The sequence below is a fragment of the Coccinella septempunctata genome, chromosome 3 (assembly GCF_907165205.1).
Source record: "Coccinella septempunctata chromosome 3, icCocSept1.1, whole genome shotgun sequence".
Lineage (NCBI taxonomy): Eukaryota > Metazoa > Arthropoda > Insecta > Coleoptera > Coccinellidae > Coccinella > Coccinella septempunctata.
Genome location: NC_058191.1, coordinates 33824109 through 33851598, shown reverse-complemented (window position 1 = coordinate 33851598; position 27490 = coordinate 33824109). Strand labels below are relative to the sequence as shown.

The 27490-nt window shown below is 34.4% G+C and overlaps 3 protein-coding genes across 3 annotated transcripts; 1 reads left to right on the top strand and 2 right to left on the bottom strand.

The window, feature by feature from the left end:
* Nucleotides 1-140: 140 nt before the first annotated feature.
* On the bottom strand, nt 141-12654 carry LOC123310537 (ectopic P granules protein 5 homolog). Its single transcript, XM_044894040.1, has 25 exons — nt 12489-12654; nt 11592-12431; nt 11147-11430; nt 10931-11090; nt 10573-10755; nt 9389-9982; nt 8360-8858; nt 7725-8245; nt 6983-7216; nt 6682-6842; nt 6424-6603; nt 6247-6370; nt 5876-6186; nt 4943-5114; nt 4749-4885; nt 4544-4694; nt 4247-4441; nt 3247-4024; nt 2883-3043; nt 2486-2829; nt 1498-1928; nt 979-1186; nt 672-884; nt 386-599; nt 141-327 (listed from the first exon to the last, which is right to left on the bottom strand). Exons 1-25 carry the CDS (start codon nt 12519-12521, stop codon nt 223-225), a joined length of 7233 nt encoding a protein of 2410 aa, XP_044749975.1. The 5' UTR covers nt 12522-12654; the 3' UTR covers nt 141-222.
* Nucleotides 12655-12898: 244 nt separating this feature from the next.
* Nucleotides 12899-16802, top strand: LOC123310538 (kinesin-like protein costa). The gene has a single exon (XM_044894041.1). It carries the CDS (start codon nt 13077-13079, stop codon nt 15948-15950), a length of 2874 nt encoding a protein of 957 aa, XP_044749976.1. The 5' UTR covers nt 12899-13076; the 3' UTR covers nt 15951-16802.
* A 1063-nt stretch (nt 16803-17865) lies between these two features.
* On the bottom strand, nt 17866-19320 carry LOC123309434 (glycine-rich cell wall structural protein 2-like). The gene is made up of 2 exons (XM_044892559.1): nt 18977-19320; nt 17866-18775 (listed from the first exon to the last, which is right to left on the bottom strand). Exons 1-2 carry the CDS (start codon nt 18989-18991, stop codon nt 17981-17983), a joined length of 810 nt encoding a protein of 269 aa, XP_044748494.1. The 5' UTR covers nt 18992-19320; the 3' UTR covers nt 17866-17980.
* Nucleotides 19321-27490: the final 8170 nt, after the last annotated feature.

Sequence of the window (27490 nt, the reverse complement as noted above, 5' to 3'; positions counted from 1 at the left end):
CTTATGAACAAATTCTCCGCAAAACGGGTGGGTTCAACTTGTTCTTAACCGAATGCGCATGTTAGATAAAATGTATTTAAATATTAATAATTATTTTTATACCTAATGGGTGAAGGGTGCAAATAGATAAAACAACAATAAAAATATGTCAAAATGTATTAAATATCTAGCTTTGGTGGTTGAATATTTATACATTTAAATAATGTAATATAAAAAAACGCGTCAGTGCTTGCCTAGATCTTTGAAATACGATTTAGTGGAAAACTGATTCGACATTAATATGAGAAAATCACCTACATTATGCAGTGAATTGTTGGGATCTTGAATCTGAAAGGAAAAGAAATTTCTTCAATTGCTCTCGATAACATAAAGAAATAAAACTAACCTCATTCAGAGCCAATTCCGCATATTCCTTCAGTTTCCCTTGAGATTGGCCAAAGTCTAATTTAAGGAGGATCTTAGCACACTCTGTGTTACCTCCGGGTTGTCCTACCCTAGCTGGAGCATTGGCCTGTCTCCTTACTATTTGAGGCTTGCCTTTCATTTCCGGTAGCTGCGCGAGAATATATCCGCCTAAAGCCCGGCAAAGAAATCGGAATCTGTAAACATTAAAATATTCATTATACATAGATGTTGTTGATTTTTTTATGAAATAATCAAAATTTACTCACGGTAAAGATATCGTATCCCCTCTGTTAATTCCTATCACACTCAAGAAACCTCTACCCCAACTAGAACTACCTTTATCTTCCGCTATTTGCAATAATACTTGAGAGAACTTGTATAAAGATCCACCTGCAGCAGGTTCGTCTATCTCACAATATTTTAGGGCAACATTCAGAACGCCCAGCCATATCAATGGTACTTTGCTCTCAACATCGTCTCTAAAAAGCAAAACACTCGATATAAAGGATATATCACAAACATGAAAATATTCTACAAGGTTGCTTACTTTTGAAACAACTAATAGGCCATTACCTTATTTTAATTTTCTGCAACCAATCTATGCATATGTTCAATAAGGCCTGGTAATCACTGCAACTGGTTATTTTCTCTAAAAGTATCAGGTTCAAAGTGAGAAGGCTATCCTTGGCAATTAAAGTTTCTTCCAGCTCTACTTGATTATTGACCACTATTTTTCCAAACGTCCTCACTTGTGTCCAAGTTGGTTGATAATGCTCATTGACTGAAAAAATACATTACCTCAAGAAGTCCATTCAATTTTGAAAAAGCTCTATAGGGTCGATATTTGAGATAATACAGGGCCTTTAAAATACTCTAACATAAAAAGTATTGCGCGTCAAATTCGAAATAAGTATCAGTCAGTTTCATAATACATTTCTAAGTTCTTTCAATTTAGATGCCGACCCAAATTTCCCTTTCTAGTAGGACTAGAAGGAAATTGGTTGTGATACTAGCTATAAAATAATAAGTTCAAAACCCTTTAGTAAGGAGCAGTACAGAACAATTCAAAGCCAACTATTTTATTGCACTTACCATTTTGGAAATAGCATTCCAGAGCTGACTCGTAAAGTTTCGCAATAAATTCATAGTTTTTCACAGCCTTGCATGAAACATTAAGCAAAGTCTCCAATACAGGATCGTTCCCAGACTTTTTCGAAATCCATTGCGTGATACATTTAAAACTCACGTCACCCAGAGGATTAACGTTCAATATGTTGAGAATCTCTGGTAAAATAACACTCAATTCTTCTTTGGACCTGACCACCCTCTCCATATGTTTAATGTTAGCATTTATCACAGCACAAATTTCATTCTCCTTAGAAGGTACAGCCAATTTATTCTTACTTGTGTAAACTGACGTGAGTTTCACAAAACTCCGAACGTACACGTATCTTTTATTTAATATATTTGGATTTTCATTTCTTTCTATCACATTATCATAACCAGAAATGGTTTTCAGGAACCTGAAGAAGAATGAGTATAAAATTATCGAAGCTATTAAAAATTATTTGGAATTATGTATTACAAACAACGTGTATCAACTTTTAATTGAATGAAATAAGCAGAAAATATAGACATATCATAAGTTGTTTTGGGAAAATTATCATTGAAAATTAAATAAAATCTTCCATTAGAAAAAAATTTGAAATCAACTAGTATTCTTGTGAGAAAGCTTGATGTTACTGAATATAGCAAATTAAAAGCTAGATAAGGTAGGGTAAGTAGAGTAATATAGAAGAAATAGGGTAGAGTGGAGTGGGATAGAATAGGGTAGAGTGTGGCAGAATAGCGTAGAGTAGAATAGGGTAGGATAGAGTAGAGTAGAGTGGAGTGCAGTGGAGTAGAGGAGAGAAGATCAGAGTAGAGGAGCGAAGTGAGGTAAATTTCAAATACGTAAAGTTGAGTACAGTTAATTCGTGGTGTGGAACATGAAAGTGCACCAAGTGTGTATAAAAGCTAATTTTGATAAAAATTAACCATCGTAAAAGCTTGAGTGGTGGAAAAAAGATTACGAACTCACTGTAAAACTCGAACATCTAGATCAAGGGGATCACTTTTGAAAATAACATTAGAATCACAGCTCATTATGTACCAATCCATAACATGTTGATACACGCCAGGATCTAATATATCCCAATCCAGGTTTTCGGACTGAACCAATAGACTATTAAATTTCTCCACATGCTGACTCCTAATATTGGGTTCATTGGATAATTTCACCAACAAATTGATGTAACAGTGGTACACCCTTGACTTGATCTGAATTGGACAGTTAGAAAACTGACCCATCCAGTTGGTCCACTGTACTGAAATGAAGATTTGTCCCAGAAATTGGTGGCATTCTGGCAAATACTGATCGACTATCTGAAATTCATTCATGTAACAGAATTATTTTTTTTCGCTAATATGCAATGTACCCTTAGCATAGCCTCCAAATCGTTGATTGATGGCCAAAAATTATTCCACGGTAACACAAGCAATGTCTGATGGATGCTATTGAAGATGTGCTCTTTTACAGAGTTGTGCGCGTAAGTAGTTACGTACCACTGCCAAACATAATTGAGAATCACAGAACAAGCTGAAAAAATTGTTTTCTTACATTAAATTGTTTCTTTTTTTACATTAAAGCAGCAGACTGAACAGAGCCATTTACAAGCGAAATCCTGTAACAGAAGGTCTACTCCAAATCATCTGAGAGCTATTTCACCAAGGAGGTTGTATGACAACCAAACAAGTGAAAACACACTTTAAAATGGCTTCGGCTGTTAGACTTATACATACCTGGGAGAACATGAAGTAGGAACAACACACATTCCTTGAAAGCATCGAGCATTTTCTGCGCCGAGAAAACACTGGACGGGATCCAAGGCAATAGGACCGATCTGTCATCTGTCAACTGCTGTATCCAAGTAGCCATGTAATCCTTCAAGTTCTGCATGGAATATGGTGCAATCCATGGAGCGAACATGTCTCTTATATATGGCCAAATCTTTTCGCACATCTTATCCGATTCCAATCCCTGATGGGTGTTCAAGGAGCTTATTATCAGAGCATGACCCGTCATGCCCAAGAGCAAACAATAAATATCTAAGTACTGTTCGCATTTAGGGTATAAGCCGTAGAGGCCATATTGCAACCTTTCCTGGGTGAAATGTCCCGATAACAGTTGTGAAGTTTCCAATATTTCTTGATAGTTCAATTTTTGCTGATTCTGAGCGTAAGCTCTCAATTGGTCCCTGAGAGGATTTCTCGGGTGTATTTGTATCGGAAAAGCCAAAGAGTTGAGTATATCTATCCATACGGAAATTGCGACGGGAGACGATGATGATGATGTCTCGGAACTGTGACGTAAAAGACTCACTAATATTTCACCATAATGCTCTGGAAATTGAAATTGAAACACAGCGAGCAGGTGTTTTCTATACAACCCATGGAGGACTAATGCTTCAACCTGTGGATCAGTTCCTAGGACGGACAATCCTTTGATGATCAATTCTATGAACTGAGATCGTTGATTTAACTTTGGGTTCTTGTTATGCAGCCATTTATCGATGTCAAACTGAAAAATTATCGAAAATGACGCTCTATCTAATCAAAGATGGGCTAAGACTGTTCAATTGGCAATGTCTGCTCACTAACTATAAAAAATAATAAGCAATGACAAGTACAAGACTAGTGAAGTATTTATTATGAAACCCCTTGTAGTGAAAGCCTTTAATTATGAATTAATTTCACTGGTTTGAAAACCAAATCATTGCTACCATCAATTCATTATTCTTACCTTAGATAAAAGAGCAAATGAGACATCGTATTTTTGTCCAATTTCATTCGAAATTTTTTGATACATCAGTAGCAAATTCGATGTACCGATATTCCCTGGTGCGAAGTGGGGTGCTAAATATTCTCCCAGATTGGGTTCTTTCAGTATTTTATCTAAGAGTCTAGGTAACTCGAACTCCACTCCAGAAATATGTGACTGTAATCATTAATGCCATAAATACAATAAAAGTAATTGATGATAATTTATACTATCACAATTTTTTTCTCCGCCATGATATAAGAAATGATATATACTCACTTGTCCCAATTTTTCTAAGCAAGTTACAAACAAGGTCTTGGTAGGTAAATATTCCAGAGTTTTGTCGTCAATCAATTTCAGGATATAATAAAATAACTCAACTCCCAATTCTGCAGTTGAAGCATTAGAATGTAATTGCTGTTGAAGGATTCTAAAAACAAGATTATTCAACTTTGGATTTCTCGGAATGAAATATTTCACTCACTTAATTGTATGTTCAATGGCAACTGCTGAGTTACACAGGGAAGTTGGTGGAGGTTTAGAAGATATATCGAAGATGGACTCATATTTCGTTCGGTTGGAAAGGATAACATTGTTTATTCCCACATCCAATCTACTCTCCTATAAAAAATAATTTGTTGTCATTTATGAAGATTTCCACTAATGCAAGTAACTTACATCATACTGTAAATTTATCACAACTGTTTTGGAACAATAAACGTTTTGTCTTTTGACTTGACATTTAACTACCTTCTGGGTCCTGACATGAGTTTGTTTATAAAGATTAGGAAACAGCTCTTGATAGGTTCCATTGAGTTCTTTATAACCAGACACGCTTTTGAAGTGGTCTCTAGAAAGATGCAACAAATAACTTATTGATATCGAATTCATTTTTTGACCCGTCCGAGCGTTTTTTCCATCTCAAAGATCCAAATTCGGCGTGTGAAAGTTATTGATGAAACTCAGTCACTCTGTATAGTAATAAAGCAATGAAAAAAAATACATTCATGCAGGAAATTGAATTGCCTTTCCAACAAGGTGCTGCTCGACCCCTTTTTCCTATTCAAAAATGAGAGCTGTTAGGGGTTGCGGCTAGAGGGGTAGTGATATCAAACTCATTTAAACACCCTTATTTGTCCCGCTTTCAACAAAATTTGACCTAGCGTTTTTTCGTTATTCCATCCCAAAGCTCAAAATTCGGGCTGGAAAGTTATGGATGGCCCAGCCTGTATATATTAAGTTTTGATTTATATAATATAATAGTTTACTCGATTTAGAAAAATATCGACTTGGACCCCTTGGCTTCTGACCCCCTCAATTATTTAATCAAATTTTCCATAGTTTTATAATAACCAGGCCATAGACAGATCAAACATCCTATCAGCCAATCTCGAGTAATGGTGAGTTTATGCCGAGTTACTGAGAACTAATATCTAATGGACCAATCTCATAGGCAGATGGCACACATGTGTACGCCATCTGTTAATTAGATTGGTCCCTTTCTTAGCTATTAGTACTTAGTAACTCTGCATAAACTCACGATTAAAAATGATGTAACTAATAAAATGGCGACTTATATAAAATAAAATTCAGAACAATTGGAGTACTCACTTTGCAAAATTCTTTAAAATGTTGAAGTGATTATTCAACATACTGAACATGTTTTCAAGCGAACTTATATCTATCGCAGGAATCACCGGTTTCGCAATTTCTATTTTGGGGGCCGGTTTTGGAACATCGTAAGATTCGATCCTCTTCAGAATCCTCTCAACCGGATCTTTGCTTTGCGAATGCCCTTCAGGATTTAGTAAGGGCTTGTTGACGTTAGTGCTCTCCCTGAAGTTGGATATTCTCCAAATTCTTATGGACTCCACTTGCTCTTGTTTAACTCTGTTGTAGTCGACATAAGGATACCACGGTGTCTATAAATAAAATACAACATAGTTAACATTTGAGAATTCATGAAGATTGAAGGAAGGTACCTTTTCACCACGAACGATAAACAAGAGTAGATTCTGTTCATACTGGGGTGGAAAACTTGGGAGTAGTGTATTCGCCTTGTGCAATCTGGGTTCTACCAGCCAAAGTTCATATGCTGTGAATACTCTGAAAAGTTAAGGTTTAGATTTCACAATAATTTCTCTTCGGAGAATACGTACTTCAAGCAAGATTGGAAGAATGACAGATTTTCTGTATTATCTTTCTCTTTTTCCATTTCATAAACTTTATCCTGATAGTATCGTACAGTTTCTTCTAAACGGCTTACCATTTTTTTCAGAAATGCAAAATTAATGACACCTTCGAAAAATTTGTCTCCAACACTTCTTCGATCAAGAGATCTGCAAGATTCATAATTTTCTCAAAACGAATGAAATAATAATAAGAAGTTTGTTATGAACATATTTGATGTAACTCACCCTGCAGCAGGTATCTGATCAAAAAAGAGCTCGAAAAATTTCTGCCATATCAAAACAAGTATGGGATGATCTATGGACGTATCTAGCGCTTGTTGTGCATATCTATAAATACATAAAGAAGCGGATGAAACTGAACTGACCTTGAGAATACCAGCAGCTTTCTGAAAATCGAACATTTCGATATTTATCACAAGAAATATCAAAAGAGTACAAAAAATTCAGCTAGTTACACAATTTCAACAGAAGTTTGAAATAAGCTCGAATCAAAAAAAAAAACTTGGGTGACAAAAGTTTCACTCACTTTGATCGCTGAATCTACGTTCACCTTTCCTTTCTGTGAATTAAGTTGCTGAAGTAGTTCCTTCCAAAGACCAGTCTTTTTTTCTCGTTCTTGATGCTCTATTCCTATCATTATATAGGCCAACCATGGAAATGGCGATAGAGAACTAGATATCAATGAAGGGTTTTGATTTGTTGAAGAAACCCACTTGAAAATAGAGCTTATTGCACCCCCATGTTCTTGAGGCGTTGTATCCTGAATATTAATGAGGAAATAATGAGAGTTAATTCAGACGTATATCACCCGCTAATATAAATATCAACAAGTAATAACGTTAGAATCGAACTAGCCAATTTATCACTTGGACTCCGTCAGGAAGCACGTCCCATCGGGACGTGCTGACCATGGTTTTGGTCTTATTTGATCTCATCAGAGCAACATAACTCCCACTCCGATGGAATACGCTTTGAATTGACGCATCAATTAGAATAATATGGGACATATGCCATTGCCTTCGTTTGGGTTTTGATCTGGGAAGAAATGGAGTTGCTTACTAGATGGCGCTCGAGTATTTAATAATACTCAGAAGCTCCTACTAGCATTTAATTAGGGTCCGTCAATTCAAAGCATCTTCCATCGGAGTGGGAGTTGTGTTGCTCTGACGAGGTGAAATGAAACCGATGGACAGCATCTACTTGTTACATCACCTCTGTTTTTTATGGCACATGAAACAATTGGTAAAGGGAAGAGGCAATCACTGTACCTGTAGTAGTTCTTTAAGAACATCTGCTGCAGCTTCTAAAGCATCCTTATGGAAGAAAGAAGCTTTAATAATCACGTCCAGCAAATATAAAACACCATAGTTTTTCGTCCACTGCTCCACCGACACCAGTGAATTCATCCATAATCTAACTAGGATTCTAGGACTTTCCAAGTTATAATTATGATAATTCCTCATTTGGGTTTCTATCATGTTTCCAAACTGTTGCAACACCGTACTTTGCGCCCCAATCAAAGATTTGGCTATTGACGTATAACTTTGATCGACATAAAGAAGGTTAGACAATATTTCTTGGAATTCTAAACAGTTGACAATACACTCCTGTGCGTTCAGAAAGAGAGGCATTATCAGAAAGAGGGCAAATAAAACAGCTTCATACTTTTGTTGAGACTCAAGGAAAAGCAGTTGACCAAAGCCATTGCTGCATATGAGCGGGATCAAATGACCCCAAGAAGTCATTAGTAGAGCTACAAATGCATGAAGAGGTTTTTTTTCTCTCACACCTAAAAACAAAGTTTAATCAAACTCAATAAATAAATCAATTCCTATCCACTAGTGCAGGAAAGTGACTGTATAGTGTCAAATGGGAAATAAAATTTATTAAATTAAAGTCTTACCTTTGAGGAGTATGTCAAAATTATCAATTTCCATCACCATCCTCATATCTTTGAAACCACCATCACTAATATGTAACTTCAACCTCAAAATTGTCTGCCATCCCCAATTTGAGAATGCAGGTTCTTCATCAACTGCTTGCAATACCAGTATTGCAATGTTGCGATGAGTGTGATACGGTAAAAATAAAGTACCGTCCTCTTTGAAATCCCAATTCAACCTGGATATTATCATCCTTGCGAGTTTATTCTCTATTTGAGAATCTGACTTAGTCCTGATGAGTCTTGACAACAGTTCAATATCACAGTCATTTATTTGCCAGATGGCAAGAGGAAGTTCCTCATACAGATAGAGTGAAAGATCTCCTATTTCATTAATGTGATCTTTAACCTGTTTCAATATTTGTGTGAGTAAATAGGGATGCTTTGAGGTAATATGTGTCAGCAAAATTCTTGAGGTTTTCGAACATATATCTTGGGTTGCTTGATTGACAAAGCCAATCTGAAAGAGAACAAAAATAGACTTGCCAAAGAAAGCATAGGAAATGTTCGTCAAAAAGAACTGAAAAAATTCAAATTGAAATGTTCCATCTGTTTCAAAATATTTTGAATAATAAATTTTTTATTTGCAATGCTCAGTAAGTCAATCAGCCAAATAAACTGTTTGTCAAATGTTAAGGATATTGATTTTTCCTGAAAATGCTTATTTTTGATACCATCTAAATATTTTTTTTCAATTACATAAACTCAAAACGATCACAAAAACGTCTTCTGGTTCATTGTGAACAAATTTTTATTGAGTTTAACTATTTTTTGTCCATATCTGTCAGACATGCACATCTTAATGGTTTTCTCTACAGTCAGTAAAAGCTTTGAATTTATTGAGATATTGAAATATTTTACTCTCTCGAATCTGAACAGCTGAAGCAGGCTTCAAAAATAGTTAAAACCATAAGATATTTCAATTTTCATAAAAAAATGAAAGATGAATATGATTCACAGTTTTAAATGGCTAATAGTTGGTAGACTCACTTGAAGCAAATCCATTGTGGCTGTAATGATCAGGTCCTCTTCGCTTCTTGCTAAGGCCACATTGGCAAAAGTGTTCAGCAAGTAATAGACTTCCCCATCAGACAAAGTGTTCAGTTTATCTACAAATTGATCCCTGAATTCTCGATTCTTGAAGTTGACACTAAAATCTCTCATATTTGTGGGCGAGAGTAATTCCTTGGTTCCAACATCTGTACTATGAAGAAAATAGAAAATTTTCCATAATACTGCTAACGACACCGAGTTGTAAGGTACAACTGCCAGAAATTGCCAAGCACCCAACTTTTGGGACGTATATAGATAATAGATGACTCTCAAAAAGAAAGCATCATATTCCACTTGTAATCTTTGCATCATTGCCGGATCATCGAAATTTTGCATTGAACAAAATCGTTCCCATTGGTCTGTGGCATACTGCACCATATGGAGTATTAGACGACTGAGTCTTTTAGCAAATTGCGAATATCTAGGTTGGTTATAAGTATTGAGGCCTTTGTGAATTATTTTAAGAAGCAATGTGGAAAAGGCAAAAAATCTGAGTAGGTGCTGTTCCGTTACTTGATTCGCATAGTGTTCCTGAAAATAAGGTATAGCTGCTGTTACTATGTCATGGCAGCATTCAAGTGTGGTTGTCCAGCATTTTGCAACTCTCAAAAAATTTTTGTGCTGAAGTGTACTAAGTTTGTTCTGCTTGGTGCCATTGGAATGTTTTCTCAGGATATTCCTGTCAGTAGTAGAACAATCTCTTTCAGCCATTAAAACCCAAATTTTCGAAAATCCCATTATCATGATGATTACAGCTTATCATTATGAAAATTTCAGATTACTAGAATCTAACTTTTTTTGCTTACTAACAATATTATTCTTGTGTTTGGATTTGTAGCCTTAATTTTTCCACTAAACCTTACACATGGATGCAAAATAACTACTAATTCAATACTATTGAATTTAATCCATTCGAGTAAATCACTATTTTTCCTCCTAATAGAAAAATTTAAAATAAATTACCATAAAAGAGCAAAATTATGTATAAATACAAACTAGTAGGTAAAAAAGTGATAAATTTGACTGACATTACCATATGTGGTAAAAACTGGGGATATAATTCTTCAACTACATCTACTATAATTAAAAATATAATGGTGATGAAAGAAAATGAATTTTACCAGGCAATGTCGTCCTTCTATCAAGGATAAAGCACCAAATAGAGATCCCAGTGGTAATTGATTGTAGAGGGCCACCAAATCGTTCTCTCTCAACGAAGTGCCAGATGTTTCTTCATCTTCTTCTCCATCAGAATCTATTACTACCCATAAGGCTTCTTGAACCTCATCTTTTGGTTGAGCAATCTAAAAAAAATTATCTAAAAAGGTGTTATAGATGTTTTTATTTCTCAACTGATTTCATGAGAAGAAGTTTATTACTATAGATTTTCATCAAGTATCAGCCACATCAATTCAATATTTTATAGTTGCTCTTGAAGAAAAGTCACAAGACTAACTAAGGAATAGTAGAATTACTTACTTCTGCTAAGAACTTGTCTCTATCTTGTATGGGTGATAAAATTAAAGCAAAAATAGCAAGAATATGGTTAATTTCATAACTTGAAAAGGGGGAATCTGATCCTTGCACAAGAGGTGTTTGAATGAAACAAGAGGCCCAACTTCCAACCCCTGCAGGACATCTGGAATTATTCAAACTTCAAATCTGTACAAATGAAAATGAGACTAAAACATGTACCTCAAAATATGGTTCAATATAAAAAGATGGTCCTGATAATTTGCAACCCTCAGAAGTAGAGCTATTAGCCGAGTTAGCCACTCTCTAGTTTCCTTAATGAACTGATTATCTTTTATCAGTTTTCTTTGGAAAGCAAAGAGAATGGACACACAAATCCTTAAGTCACTCAAATACGGTTTCCAGTGTTGAGGTTCTTTTTCAATATTCAATGTGATTTCCTTATCTTTATTTAATTTAGTTACATTCAAACAATGTAAAATGATAGTTTGTATATATATTTCAATCTGCAAAGAAACTCCATTATTCATATCTAGAATGCAATTTGAATATGGAATCCATGTTGAAATATTTTTGTTCTGATTTCAGCTAGGTTTTTTTGACATCAGATTATTATAAGAAAGACAAAACCTGAACAAAAAAGGTAATTCATTAAACGTGAACTAACCTGTAGTTTAAGATTTTCTGCTGAAAAAGAATATAGTTTATGATTTTCCAGTATGCACTGCTGAATTTTTGTTAATATTCTCAGCATACTCTGCCAAGCGGACTTGTCCAAAATATATTTTCCATAGGAATGTGAAGCAGTCACTGTATCCCCATTTGAGCATTCTCCTTTACCAGAAACACATTCACTATTTAAAGTCCAAAGCCTTATTTTTATATCAGCATATTCCCTCTTCAAATGATCAATTTCAATGGTATTCTCATTAAGTTTTTCTCTTATACTAAGATAATTGGAAAGCATTTCATGCAAAGGATGAGCTCTGAGAGCTAAACCTTGTAGTTCAGCTTCAGCAAACTGTTGAGTAAAACTTTCAATCATATTCAACTCATTGTTAGTATAGAAAGCTGACAACTGTGTTTCAGTGTATGGTTTTATTGTACTAGTTGAATTATCTTCATAATTATCGCTCTGATTAATACTTCCAAGATTCATCATTAATTTTTCTGGTTCATTAAGACTATTTTTTGATACCTTGTTTTCATAAATTTTTTCCTGTAGGATATTTTTACCATTCCCTGTCTCTAACTTATTTTCCCCAATAACATCAGAATTTATAGTATCAGAACAAAGTTCAGAATAAACAGGCATTTTCTGCAACTTGCCATCAACCTCTCTGGAAGAGCTTTGTGTTGAAATGTTATCATCACCAAATTCTGGTTGCTCGTTGCTTGCATTGTTTATAGCTTCAGAACTCTCACTGCCTTGTGTCTGGTTACTCTGTGTGTCTTGATCGTATAGTCCATCTTGATTTTTTACGGATTTCTTATTTTTCTTTAATTGCTGAAAAAATGGTAAAATGTTACACTGCAAATTTTTTTCTGAAGGCAAAAAACGTACCTTAACCGAGTTTTTCTTCCGTACTTGTTCCATTATTTTTCATAAGGCGTAAATTTTCTTCATAAATTATAACATTATGCATTTATGTATGCAATATAATTTGGATGTTATTATTGCGTATTGTTTATTTGATTCTTTTTCCAAATCAGCTGTTCATTGGGAAAACAAATCTGCACCTCACCTACCAGACGAACTAACTAAATTAAAATTTCAAATGTCAACTTTTCAGAGCTGAAAACATTCTGAATTCTTCATATTAATGTTTTCGAATAAATTTTTATTAAATAAATAGTTCTTTGAATTTTGTACTAAAATCTCCAATGCGAAATTATGGAATTTAAGAAATTATGATAACTATCTCAGTAGCTCCTGTGATTAAGGATATTAGAACTACTTTATTCGATCGAAGAACCTGTCAGTTTTGAATAACAAAAACATACTCTGTTTAAAAAAGTTGTTTTATTAGTGGAAAGACATTTTAGTTTCATGAATTCGGTCATTTACGAAGGATAAAAACATGTAAATTTAAGGCAATATCGTCACGAACAATTTTTCCATCGAAAGTAAGGCATTCATAAAAGTTGAAACATGGATATCAATATAGAAACTGCTGTAAGGATTTGCCCTTCTAGGAGTCGTAACGGAGAAGATAATGGTATGATTGGTCTTCATACTAATGGGACCAATTCAATTCAACTAGCTAATGCCCAAAGGTTTCCAGTAAATTATGCATTTCCTCCCCATACTAGTCAGGCAGTATTGTATAGCACAATTGTGACTCCGTTGATGAATTTTTTCCTAGAAGGTTGTGATGTATCAGTGGTAGCTGTTGGACAAAGTGGGACTGGTAAAACCTATTCATTATTCGGACCCGGATTTCATTTTGCTGCAAGTGAAGCAGAACATGGAATTGTACCAAGATTTATTAGAGATCTATTCACCAAGATAAAACAGCATCGTGATAAGACATTTTCAATAACCATTGGTTGGTCTCAAATTTGTGGTGAAACGGTTCACGATCTACTTGGATCTGGTTTGGTGGAATGTAATGATATACTTGAAGCATTTCAATTGATACAACTAGGGATGTCAAACACTGGACCAAAGTTTGCACATACATTGTTCACAATTACTTTGTACCAAGAATGGATTATAGAGTCTACTGTTCAACATCGAGTTTCAACTGCTAGTTTTACCGATTTAGGAAGTAGTGAAAAGGTTTTGATCTATGATAATAATGGTCTTGTTCAATCAGTACCAACGGATTCTGGACTCATGGCTTTGCAGCAGTGTATTAGTGCTCTTTCAGAACCCCATTATTCGAATTTCAATATCAATAATATCCCTTATGAACAGTCAGTGTTAACAAAATTATTGAAAGATTCATTTGGTGGTCGCTCGAAAACTGTATTATTATGTACTGTTTCTCCTTTTATAGAAGATTTTGCAGAATCTTTGTATTCATTACAGCTAGCTTTGAGGTCACAAGCAATCAAAAATTATGTAACTGTCAATTCATATACTATGTACCAGAATATTGAGGAGAATTCAGATGTTTTCAGTCTTCAATTCGCTGCGAATCAGTTACTTAAGTTGGTGAAAAATGCGGAGGATTTGTTCCAGAAAGTATTGACAAACTCATCACTTCCTAAAGGCTTATTGGAACAGATATCACATTGGTTGACTTTCAAACAAGAATGTGAAGAATGCCTGAATGATAATTGTGAACCCCATAGATCATTGGATATTATCGAGGAGGAAGAAGCGGAAGATTATATGAGCTGTAATACGATACATAGTAGTGATAGTGAAGGAATAGATGAAGAACAAGAGGACAATTCCGAGAAAATTATGGAAAATTTTGGTAATTTGTTGAAGAACTTCCCTTCCCTAACAGATGAGCTAGTAAGTAACTGTTATCGTGACTACTTTGATGTAAATATTAGTGTTAAAGAAAGCTCCTGCGTTTCAAGTGCAGAAAATCACATAAAAGGTGCCAGGGGGCGCCGAGTTAGCATTCATTCTTTAGAGGAATTGAAAAATTCAGTTTCTATGAACACAAAAATATATGATGAATTAGAAGTACATACCGAAGAAAAAATCAATGAAACTGATAACATGACATACGAAAACAAAAAAAAACTTCTCAAAAAAATCGCCACAGCTATTCAGGGCTACCAAATACAAATAGAAGATCTACAGAAAACAATACAGGTGAAAGAAAAATTAATGCAACAATTGATCAAAAATAAGAATATAAAGAATAATGCTAGATTGAAACTTGACCAAAAATGCCAGAAATTGTTAAAAGAATATGATAAATTGATGGCTGCCATTACTCAAGCTGAAATAAACAAAGATTCCGATTCAGAGAAAAAATATCAGGTGAAATTAACAGAATTGAAGAAGAAAATTAAAGATGCAGAATCGCTGAAGATTCTTACAGAAGAAAGTAATAAAAAATTGCAAGAAGTTGAAAATAGTCTCCTTACATCTAAGAAACAATTAGAGAAACTAAAGAAGTGTAAAAGGAAAGAAGAAAAGAGAAAAATATTGTATGAAACACAGCTCAAAGAGGAGAAAAAGAAGTTTGAAACTAGTCAAGATAGCTTAGAGAAACAGAAAAATAGTGTTGAAACTAAAAATTCTAATGAAAATAAGCAGTTAGTAGTAATGAATCGCACTACTTCGTTAAATTTACCATTTGAAAATAGTGAATCACTTAGGCATGAAATAAGGAATCTTAGAAAAACTCGAGACTATCTACTCGAGCAAAAGTTTATGATAGACACAAAATTAACTAACAATAAGATATTGAATGAATGTGATGAACGGAAATTGCTTCAATATGAAGAGGCAATCGAAGCCATTGATTTGGCAATGGAATTCAAAAACGAAATATTATGTGGGCGTTACCCAATAGTTGCAAAATCTTTAGAACTAATTGATGACCAAGGTGATAAGATGTTGATGGACAGACTTATGAAACTAAATGAAGCAGAAATGAGGATTTTGTTGTATAACTACTTTCAAAAAATTGTAGATTTAAGAAACAGTACCAAGAAATTGGAGCTGGAAGTGATCGATATTGAAAATCAAAATGAAAGTTTGAGCTGCCGTGTTCAGAATTTGAGTTATAGCCTTCAACAAGTCAGACTAGAATCTGAAAGAAGAATAATCACATTACAACATCAACATGAGAATAAATTACAATTAGTTATGAAACACCTGGCCAACGATAATGGGGACAAGGACAGAGTTGTTTCCAGAGTTTCAAAACATGCTTTAGCTTTCCAAATGGCAGGAACAAGCAAACAAGGAGATAAGAGCCTTATTGCTCGATTCACAAGATACGCAAGACAAGAAACAGTACCTAAGCAACTTCAAGCTACAGTTACAGTTCCCCAAGCAATTGTAACAAGGCAGAAAAACAAATTATTCATCCAACAAACTCAAAAGTGAAGATATTGATATGTTTGATAATTGGGAGAGCTTTAAAGTACATATATGCAGCCAGCTTTGAATTATTGAATTGGCAACAAATATCTAATCAAAAAAGTGAATTGTTACAAATATCTATCGTTCAAATGGAATTTTATGTCATATTATATTCAGTTTGTGAATATGTATTGAAATAAACAAGAATATCTTTTGATATAATTTTGTCAGTTTTATATACGATGGATGATATATTTTTTCCAGTGTCACATCCCTGTTTCTCATTGAATTTTTTCATCTTTGGTTATTTCAAATGATTGTATTTCAAAAGGGGCCAAAAAGCAATATTTGGCATAAATAATTTTACCAATATGTTGTTTTTTATTATCATGTCAATGATATGATATATGTATTGCTGTTGCTAAATATATTATTTGAAGCAATAAAAACAAATAGTATGAACTAGTCTTATAGACATCTTAAGATTAGTATTAAAGAGTTTATCTTGAAATGTATTCTATCTTTGAATCATAGGTAATTATTCAGAAACATATTGCCAATGAATGCACAAAAAATTCCATGAACCTTAATAACAATATTTTCACTTTTTCTAATCCAGAATAAGAAAAAATGTATTGTAGGTATTCACCTATTGTTTTACAGTTTGAAAAGTGTTGAGGCAAATTTAATTATACCTACACATCACATTTAATTACTTCATGCAAGATCATTTCAATTGATCCCATATTCTTGGAAACTTCATTATCATACAGTTATTATCCAGTTTTTAATTTTGTATCTATGTAAATACGAGTAATTTTAATTTATTATCCACTTTTCAATATTTTGTACTGATGAAATAAAGTTTTCAAATCATTGCGTCTTTTTATTACCATGATGTAATTCATGTTTTCAGGTGTTTGAAGAAAAAGAATGAGACACACTGCAGTTGAAAAAAAGATAAAAAATTAGTTCAAAACCCACATAAAACTGTTCTCAATTAACAACAAAATTCATTCAGAATTATATTTAGTTTGATCTCCGCAAAGCTTCAGGCGGCGTAAATATATGTATCGTAGGAATAATAGCAATTTGACAACGAACAATTTCACAAGTATTTTCAATACCGTGCCTCGGTTCTTCTACAATTTTTCACCAAGTCTTCAAAAATGACCCAAAAACAGTTCATGTCGAATGCATGCATGGATAGGTACCGAACAACTGAAACATTTTATGAGCAATGATTTTGTTTCACTCATCCGGCGGCCTAGCGTCGCCTTTCAGCCCCTTACTCAAAATTCAATGGAATTGCAATCGACTTGTGGGGATGACAACTCCACCATTTACTATCAAAGGAAGACTCACTTTAAAACACACCCTGTATAAATTAGCCTCTTTTTGAGAATAATATATACAGATACGCATACGTATTTGTCAAATATTTGACCAATGTGTGGTGGCGTTTTATCGTGGAAGCCAGAGTATATTGTATGTTGATCAGAGGAGGTCATCGAGGGATCTAAATTTGTGAAATCTTTGTGAATGTTTATGCAAATTTGAGTCAACTATAATAATCATTGAAAATATGCGGATTTTAAATAAAGAAAACTGATTACTTCTGAATTACCATCAGAGTCATTCAAAATTAAAGAAACATAAACGCATAAACCAGTTTATCTCAATCCACCATAATAAAATATTGATATGAATTAAACACAAATAAGTACTAAAAGCTATAGATTCGAACGATTTCTAAAGCCATGGAATATAGAAGGTCTATAATTAGATTATCTTGTAAGATTATTCGTATCCATATACTAGCCAAAAATTGTCTAAATAGCCCACAAAATTCACTATAAGACTTTTCTATATAGATCTTCTTAATTACTAACTAGGGAGTGATTGATTGGAGAACATGAGTGAATCGCAAAATGCAAAATATTGTAGCTATAATTATATTTGCTCACTATATGTACATGGTCACAATACTTTCATTGGCTCGTATATTTTACAGGCAGTCTGATTATATATAGAGAATTGAATATCGTCAACATTTAGTGATGAGAGATGTATCCATGACCACCAGAAAGGGATCCGTAGCTACTTGATGAGATTATACCGTGTCCTCCAAGTCCAGATCCATAACTGATTCCAGATCCATAACCATATCCTCCGAGTCCACCGCCAAGACCGCGTCCAAATCCTCCCCCAAGACCGCGTCCAAATCCTCCTCCAATACCGCCACTCACACCAACAGCTACTGGAGTAGCTACCTGAACAGCAACGGGTTGTGGTACTGGAACGGGTTGTGGTACGCTGACAGGGTATGGAGCTGGAACTGATACGGGTACTGGGTGGGGTACTCTTACTGGTACAGGTACTGGGTGGGGTACAGGGTATGGACGAGGTACTTCCACTGGGTATGGACGGTTAACAGTCACTGGGTAGGGTTGTGGAACTGGAACAGCTACTGGACGGTCTACTGGGACTGGAACTGGTTGAGCCACTGGAACTGGTACTGGACGGTTCACAGTTACAGGATAGGGTTGTGGAACCGGTACTGGGACTGCTCTGTTGATGGTTGTTACGGTGTTGACACCGCCTCCAATTCCACCTCCAACTCCACCTCCAAAACCACCTCCAAGGCCTCCCAATCCTCCGCCGTATCCAAAACCTGATCCTCCAAGGGAGTACCCGCCGGAGAGGCCGTAGGCACCAGATAGGCCTGAACCTCCATGTCCGAAGCCACTGCCATATCCGTATCCTAGACCGAGAAGTCCTCTCTTTTCTTGCTTTTTAGCCTCTTCGCAAGAGGCTACAGCTGCGGCGGCGAGAACCAAAGCAATCAACTGGAAATGAAAAAACGATGATGTACTATATAAAATATAAATATGTTCAGAAACTCAAACTATAGCCAAAGTTCAAGTTAATGGAAAAAAGATAGATATATCTAATCAACATTCAAAACCGTAGGAAATTTTCCAACTGAAGAAAATATTTCAACCAATAGACAAAAAGGAAACTGATAAATGAGATGAAATAATGCTTACTTGGAATGCCCTCATCTTTGTGTTTGTCCAAGATGTTAAGAGGTGAATGGTGCAAAGGACTTCACGATTTTGTTATTTATAGTCGACTGGGTGTTTCCCCTCTTTTGAATAATCACACGAGAGTATCTATCTTTTGGGATGTGAACTTTCACTGTTATATTTGCCAGAACTTAAGGTTATGATTGCTTTTTAGTGTTAAAGTAAAAATTTAGTTATGGTTAGTGATGTGTTCAGAAGCTGTCACAGCCTTTATGATTTCAGGTACTTAGATCAAATTAGAGTTTTTTGGCAAATATGCGTAAACAGTCGAAATAATGCTATCTCATAATGATCTGTTAATAAGGGTAAATATTTCGAATTTTTTCTGAAAAAGTCATTCACTATTGATTAATAATTCGATACAGATTAGACATATATATTTACAGTGTGTTTCATATGTACCTAAACGAGTTGATTGATTTTGTGATTTATTCATGGAGCGAAATTAAAAAGTGAAACACAATAAGTATGATTGTATTTTTCAAGATATATTAAAATATGGTATCGGAAAAACTATCGAACCTAGACGTGGAATTTTATTAACGAAAAATCATTGTTTGAACAAAAATTTGCGGAATTTGTTGGTTTCCATATTCAAATGATATTCTTCTGACCATTGATTTTTCCATTCTAATCTCCGGTTTTCCAGAAAACGGAAAAACTTTTCTTTTACAATATATTTAGGAATTTTTTATTTATATATGTATATTATTCTGAACGGCCAATCAATTTTCTCAATTCGGATAAGTATATGAATATAATGGTGCTCTTCATGTTCATTTCAAGCAATTTCATGCAAAATTACTTTGGGTAAATTCAAAATCGAAATTGGGAAAATACATTTGGTATATAGGTAAGTATGCTTTTCCTCTATGGTTCAATAAAATTTAAAATCAAATTTGACCTGTTCGAGCATTTTTCTACAGAATAGTGAATATCGATCGAAGTACCTCAATCTGTGTTTAAATGACCATTAGCTAAAGCGAAAAACTTCGGATCAAAAATCTAAAACAGTTGAGAAAAGTATATTTTGTCGTACAATACAAGAACTTTAGACTTTACAAGTGAGAAAAGTGAAGAAAACGATAAAGTTAGGGAGAAACCGATACTCATTCGGAGACTTCAATGATATGGTAGAGGAGTAACCAAAAATTCCTAATAATGGGAGAACTCAAACTTAAGTATCAGGTATATAATATATCAACTTGGATTTCGAATCGAAGTTTTGTTAAGAGAAAAAAATATGTTTTCATGAACTCTAATGAAATAAAATAAGTAAACCTTAACTAATTCGAATTGCGCAAATACAGGGTCTTGATTGTAACATCGTACATCGCAGTGGGCCTTCAGATTATTGGATTCTCAATTTTTAGTGAAATTTCGTGAACGCCTTTTTTCCAAAACCGTGAAAATTATTGAAATTTGCAAAATGGGAATATTATCAACGTCCACTGTGATGTTATAATCATTTATACTTATACTTATGAAAACCCTGTATAGTATAGTCGTTTTCAATTTTCATAACTTTAATATACCTCTCAATTGAGTATTGAAAGATCAACTTAAAAGTAGGTACTGAATAACTATTATTCTTTTATACTATTCAGTGTAGAAACGCCAAATGGTCCATTATTTTACATTTTCAAGAAAATACCGAAACATGCCACCTTGTACTACTGAAATGACATATTTCAGTTCACCCATACTTAGAACGTGGTCTACTCTATACCTAAGGCCAATTAGGCTCGTTTTTATATCTCAGAGTCTGGTTATGCGAAAATCACAGTTTTATGATATGCGAAATCTTAGAGTGCTACACCTATTTTGGCGATGGACTGTTTTTACTGGGCCACAATGTCTTTGAAACCACTTAACAATAACCGCGTATTTGAATTTCCTGGAAATCCCGTAACAAAAACAAAGCCCATTCAATGGAAATACTTCCTCGTCTACCACAATTTTTTCCTAAGACGCAAGATTCATGTCTCTAAGTTTTTTTAAAAAAATTTGCGTCACGTGAAAAAATGACGAGATACAAGAAAGTTTTTCAATTCAATGGGATTAACAATTCTGAAGGAATTCAAAGGGTCAGTTTATATTTAGTGCTTTCAAAGCATTGTTCATCGCCACCATAGATAGATACTATATGAGGTTTTGCAAATCATAAAACTCCGGTGTGCCAAATTCAGAGATTTTCTTATGACCGGATTCTGAGAAATAAAGAAAAGACTATTTTTAGGGGCGAAATTCAGGGGGCTATATTTCTTCAGAGGGGGACCTCCTGGCAAAAATAAAAATGGGGGTATCACAATTTTGTCTCCAAAATCTTTGACCAATTTTATAATTTGTAATTTCGGTACACCCTGTATTGCAGTGCCCGAAAACAAATAAAAATCTTTGTTAGCTGCAACTCAAAAAACAGAAGCTCTTGCCACATTCGAGCAAAACAAAGTGAACGGAGCTAGAAAAAATATAAATCAGAGGAAAAACAAAATCAAATATTTTCGCCGATGTTATAACAGATGAAAAATTTGTTACTGGAAAGATAGAACAAAATCCAACCAGAATATTTTTCTTCACTATTTCCCATTTCAATCTGGATTCTAGATGCCGATACGGTTATTTCTATCCGCTGAATTCAATTACATCATAATGAACTATTTTTAGGAACTGCTCCAACTGCTCTAGAGGAAAACTGCAGGCGGTTTCTCGCAACCATTTCCATTTTTCGCATTTTTTCCACATCTGTTGCTCAAGACGCTACGTGCACTGATCAATTATGTATTAATTTGATACCCGGCGACTCACTCCTGCCCGTTCACGTTAGATTTCATTCCGATATCAAAAATGCACAGGTACCTATTACTTCACTTACCTACCTTTGGTTTCCCGGTGATACCGAACCGTGTACACTAGATATCTAGTTGCGAAATATCAAATATCATAGGTATATAGCTGCCCAGGGATTGTGTGCCATTTCTAGGGTTATTATGTCACAATAACCATTAACGTTTTGCACCGCTGACTTATGGACATTCAGACATTCAGATCTTTCTGCCCCCGGTATAATGCCTATATTGCCTATTGTCTTGCTCAAACGTTGAAAGTTTCCAGGGAGTATTATTTTCTGAATTAGGTTTTGATTCATATCGCTTTCATTATGTGACAAACCTGAAAAATCCTGAATAAATTTTACGGAAAAATGTTTTCTCCCACAAGGCTAGAAGTTTATCAAATATCGTCACACATTCTGTCAATACTGCTTGGGTATGTGGAATAAATGTAAGAAAATCCTTTGAGGGGTTTCTTTTTGGGCTTTTATATTATTTTTCGCCATCTTTCGTCTCAGAGTGCATTAATTCGGTTAACTAGAAAGGGGGTAGTTTAGGAATAGGAATAGAAGCTAAGAAATATAGTTATCTACCCTAGTAATGGCATGTCATAAAAAATATAAGTACGAATATGTTTCAAAAAACTGTTTTATTTTTCTGATATAAAAAATGTAAGTAAATATGTAACCAAGTGCCTCTACAGCAGGGTTGCTCAGACTTGAATCGCCTGCGATCTGTTTCGATATTGTCAGACTCTTTGAACTATGTATATGTAATGTAGTGGAAGTTATTTATACAGAATGAGTCTTTGACTCGCACAAATAATTTAATAGTAGATTCTTGAGATCCATAGAAACACTTATTTCCTATACAATTTTTTCCTATTCATCCCTGATAAAAAGACATAGGTAGCCATTTTTTGTTTTTATAATGAGCTGTGGCACCCCTGGAAAAACAAAAACAATATACAACCTTCAGAATAACTAGCTAAATCTGTGCCAGTACACATCTGCGGATCTTTTGAACAGAGTTGTATTCAGCAAAAGTACCCAATTTTCAAATTTCACAGATAATTTTTAATTTTTGAACATCAAATTACACGAAAACGGTGCCTTATACCTACGAGAAAATATAAAGAATACTTTCATTATACAAAACGTTCAAATATTCATTAGATAGCGTCCAACTTAGTTTCAAGAGTTGGGCTCTTCGAATTTTTGGTATTAAGGCTACGAAATGCTTATAATGAGAAAAATGGAAGACGTGGGTAACATCTTGTGTTCGAAAAAGATTCATCAAATGAATGAAAACCTATATTCCAAAATTCGTTTCATTCGATTAAACCGTTTGTGAGATAGAACTAAAAATAACATTTTTTTATGGTTATTCAACAGCCTGTATCTTTTGAACCGAGTCGATTCGGAAAAAATGGTAAGGGATAGTTTCTTTTGACCTCAGAATCTACTGTTGAAATAATTGTACGGTTCAAAGACTCACCCTGTAGATAAGAATCGGCTTATTTTTTATGAGATCGACTCACGCGATCGACAGTTTAAGCACCCCTGCTCTACAGTCTCTGCTAATTTTCGATGAAATAATCTCAAAAATTCGGGTTTCGGTAATAAGCAGGATGTTGGTTGTTGATAAGAAGTTTTTTGAAGATTTTTTTTGCAGTTCACCGCTTGAAGGAAGTTTCCAATTACACGATGAATGATCCAGATCGAAAACTATGGATTAGTCGGTAAAATTTTCAATTAAAAAGTTATTAAACATACAAAAAAAATACTTTTTCTAAATTTGGAAAAAAAGTGACGTTTTGAAACGTTTTACTTTTCGCAACCAGCTACACAAAGTGAAATATTTCGTAACTGATGCTGAAACGATACTTGCTTTCATAGTAACGGAGTGAAAAATTGAATAATTTCCGTCACTAGACGATTTTAAACGAATCTCCGAGAGAAGGTTTTAAAGACGTTTTTGATACTTTTAATTTGAATTCAAGCAACATCCTATTGAAAATCAGAAAAAATATTGTGTGAAACAAGTTGGGAAACACTAATTTCCGAGCAGAAATACGCTCCTCACGAAAAATAATGCTTTTCCCAACTGGCTACACAAATAACTATTTCAACTATTTTACACATACATACTTTTAGTAATAAATCTCGAAATTTCATCGAGATCTGTGCAACCGTTTGCCTTTGAATAATTTTTCAGTGAACCCATCTTTTTGGGAATTTTTCGAAGGAAAATTTTCGACACGCGTATCTCCAAGAAAAATCAACGTAGATCTAAATGTTATACTTATTCTGAAAGAGCAGCTCTTCTTGTAGTCAATTCCGAAATTTCATCGATCTCGGTTCAAAACCTTTCGGTCTTAACGAATTTTTAACTGACTCCATATTTTCCGGAATTTTTAATTTTTCGAAAGTAAACTTTTGACACGTATATCTCTTAGAAATATCAACGTTGATCTAAATGTGATAGGGGGTGAACATGACACCCATGGCTTACCCACTGGAACAGCCCTTGCGTGTAAATTATTCTTGCTGAGATCCAGATACTTCTTAAATCGCGCAGTGTTGAAGTTGCCAAGGAACTTTTTGGGGTGTTTCAGTCTCGGGAGTAATTTTCTTTCTGTTTTTCTTCTGAAACTCTTTCTTGTAGGTACATTTTCCTATACCATACCTATTGACCTCTTCATTTCCGTGGATTGCTTGATATCCAGGCTAAATATATCTTGTTGTTCCGGCCTATTCATCCTAGGAATCGATGACGTGCGAGCTGTGAGTGTTCTGATCGCACCCTGACTGTCAGAAATGTCAGAATGTACTTCAGAAATGTCAGAATGTATGTATGTATTTTCACTCTATCGTTAGTCCTGTTGAACAACTTGTAGTATTGCATGCCAACGGAATATTTCTTCTCCACTGAAAATCCCGAAATGGACACGACTACATAATTCAACAACGCGCAACGTGTACGTGCCAAGTCGCTCAGTATCAGAGATGTTAAGATGCTTAATCGAGATTTGTCAACGGCTTCCTTTTAATCGAAATCTTGATATGGAATTGAGAAAGCGCTATGAGACTGTTATAGAACGGGACGTTCGAAATTATTAAAATTTCGCTAATAGGTACTAGATTCCATCTCATATATCCGTTAGTTTGGCTAAAACTCATGATTCTTCTCAGAACTGGTATCCAGGAAACGGAAACAGAAATGAGATACATGGTCAATTGAATGATGAAAATTTGCTCAACATGTTGTTGCAAAAAACTTCATTTCGAAATTCTAAAAATAACGAATTCTCAGGAATTTATGTCACCTATAGAGCAAGTCTATCGTCGTGCTTTATTTTTTGATACATGCAAAAAAATTCATATTTTCGGGATTTACTACTTTGTAGGGAACTACTCGAACAGTTCACTTTCATTTAAAATTACTTTTCAGGTATCCAGAAATGGTCGTATAAACATTTCTACTAAAAAATGTATATTTTGTTACTGAGAATAATTTGGTAATTTTTTATCATTATCAAAACATATTTTTTCGTCGACCTACATTTTACGTACTAATTTCCAAACGAAAAGTCGACTATTTATGAAGACAAGTATTTTTCGTCCTCAAACACTTTTCTTCCGCTCTGCTCCTAGCTTAGTTACAGATGCGAGTGTGGCGATTTAATTAATTTCGAGAGCAAGGATTTGATGAAAACATAGGTGCCTGTGAGAATAACTGTCATTTGCACTTGTCAAATTAATTCTGTACGAAATCTGCTACATATCTGCTACATTTTACGTCTGAATTAAGAACGTGATTTGAATAGTAGCATTAATATAATAATCAAGAATGGATAGTGATAGCTATATGGATATGAGTTGCATTCCCCCAGAGATGAGGGAATTGTCAACTACGGCGAGGTAGGATTTACAACACACAAGTGAGTACTTAATATGATAATTGTATGTGAGGTCGACGAAAAATGTAATATGCATCACGTCAAAAAATTGTTTTTAAGGTCTCGTTTTCTATTTGCAGGCTCGACTGATGTAGACAGATCTTCGTCCTTGGTGCATAAATAACTATTTTATTATAGGGATGAAATGGTTAGGCTTATTCAATGCGAACTTTTACCCCTTTATGTATTTTGATATGACATCAATGACATAAGTTTCAGGAGGGATTGAAATTCTGAAGTGTTATCGAAAACACAATATGATTTATTCGAAATAAAAATCCCAATTACAAAAATAAAAGAACATGTAATTGAAACGTTCCTTTTTCAAATACTACCCTACAAATTAGTATGTCCGTATATATGTGATGTGCATGTTTTCGAAAACACATCAAACCTCACAATACCAAAATCAAAATTCCAATTCAGGCATTCAATAACATCCTATTCAGAAACATATTAATAAAAAGACTGATAAAAAACCCATCATGAACCAAATTATCCCCAGGAACAAAAGATCTATCCATTTTTGGCACTAAAAGCTAGTTTTGCCATTAAAAAAAATTAACATACCCTAGCTCCTGCCGTCGTAGAGGGTGCTTTATAAAAGTACCCAGAGAGGGTGCATGACAAACTCCTCATTTTCATATGAATACTTGAGCAATTTGAAAAATTGATCTGTTCGAGTACTTTTCTACAAAATAGTGAATACAGAAGTAATGAATTTTGTGCGTTACTTTCACCCACTCTGTAGATAGATGCAAAGCTATATATGAGACACCGTATATTTTATTATTTCCGAGTCACTAATAACTTCAGCTTCAATTTGCTAATGTAGATAAGTATAATGTATTCATATTTTTGAAAATAACCATCCTACGATGATATTGAAAAGCAGATAACACCAAACTCTAGATTGCGGAATATATTAATTATTAGGATTATTGATATGTATCCTGCGAATACGATCAGGAAACAATCAGTAAAATTTCACAACTCCCATCACCGGTAGTCTTAAGATACTAATTTGAATAGTTAAGTGCATTTAAACAAGCAGAATTGTGCCTATACATTTCAATCAGTTTCATTATATGAAAATATTGCATTTTAACCCATGAAACTGAATTTCATTTCATGGAACGAAAACTGAGATTATTTCTTAATCAGAGCAAAGGTACTTAAGCATAAATAGGTTAATGCCGTTTACATCTCACATGATACTGAAAGACATCCAACACGTTGAGTGTGCATGTATTACCACAGATAATTATCTACAGTAGGTACCTACCTAATTATTGTTATTTCGAGCTTGGGTTATGCGACTTCCGGCACTGAGCACAAAATTCAGTACTAATAAAACTTCATCGTCGATATTGTGGGGTAAATGGAGCGTGTATGCAAAAGGTGTCGAAGCAAGAGGTTTACGTAGAAGAATGGTGCAACACCATCGTCTTATTTCACCACGCCTTAGGACAATTTTACAATCCATAGTTCTGTATCATTTATTCTTCGAATAGTTCTTTGTGCAGAACTAAAGATTTAACAGATCAGGAATGAACAAACTTTTTTTTATACTAGTCATAAGAGAGATAAATACAGAAATCATGTCTTGTTTGGATTTGAACTTATATCTTTAATTGTTCATTTGAACTGAAGTGATATTACTCTGAAAAAGTCTGAGAAGTC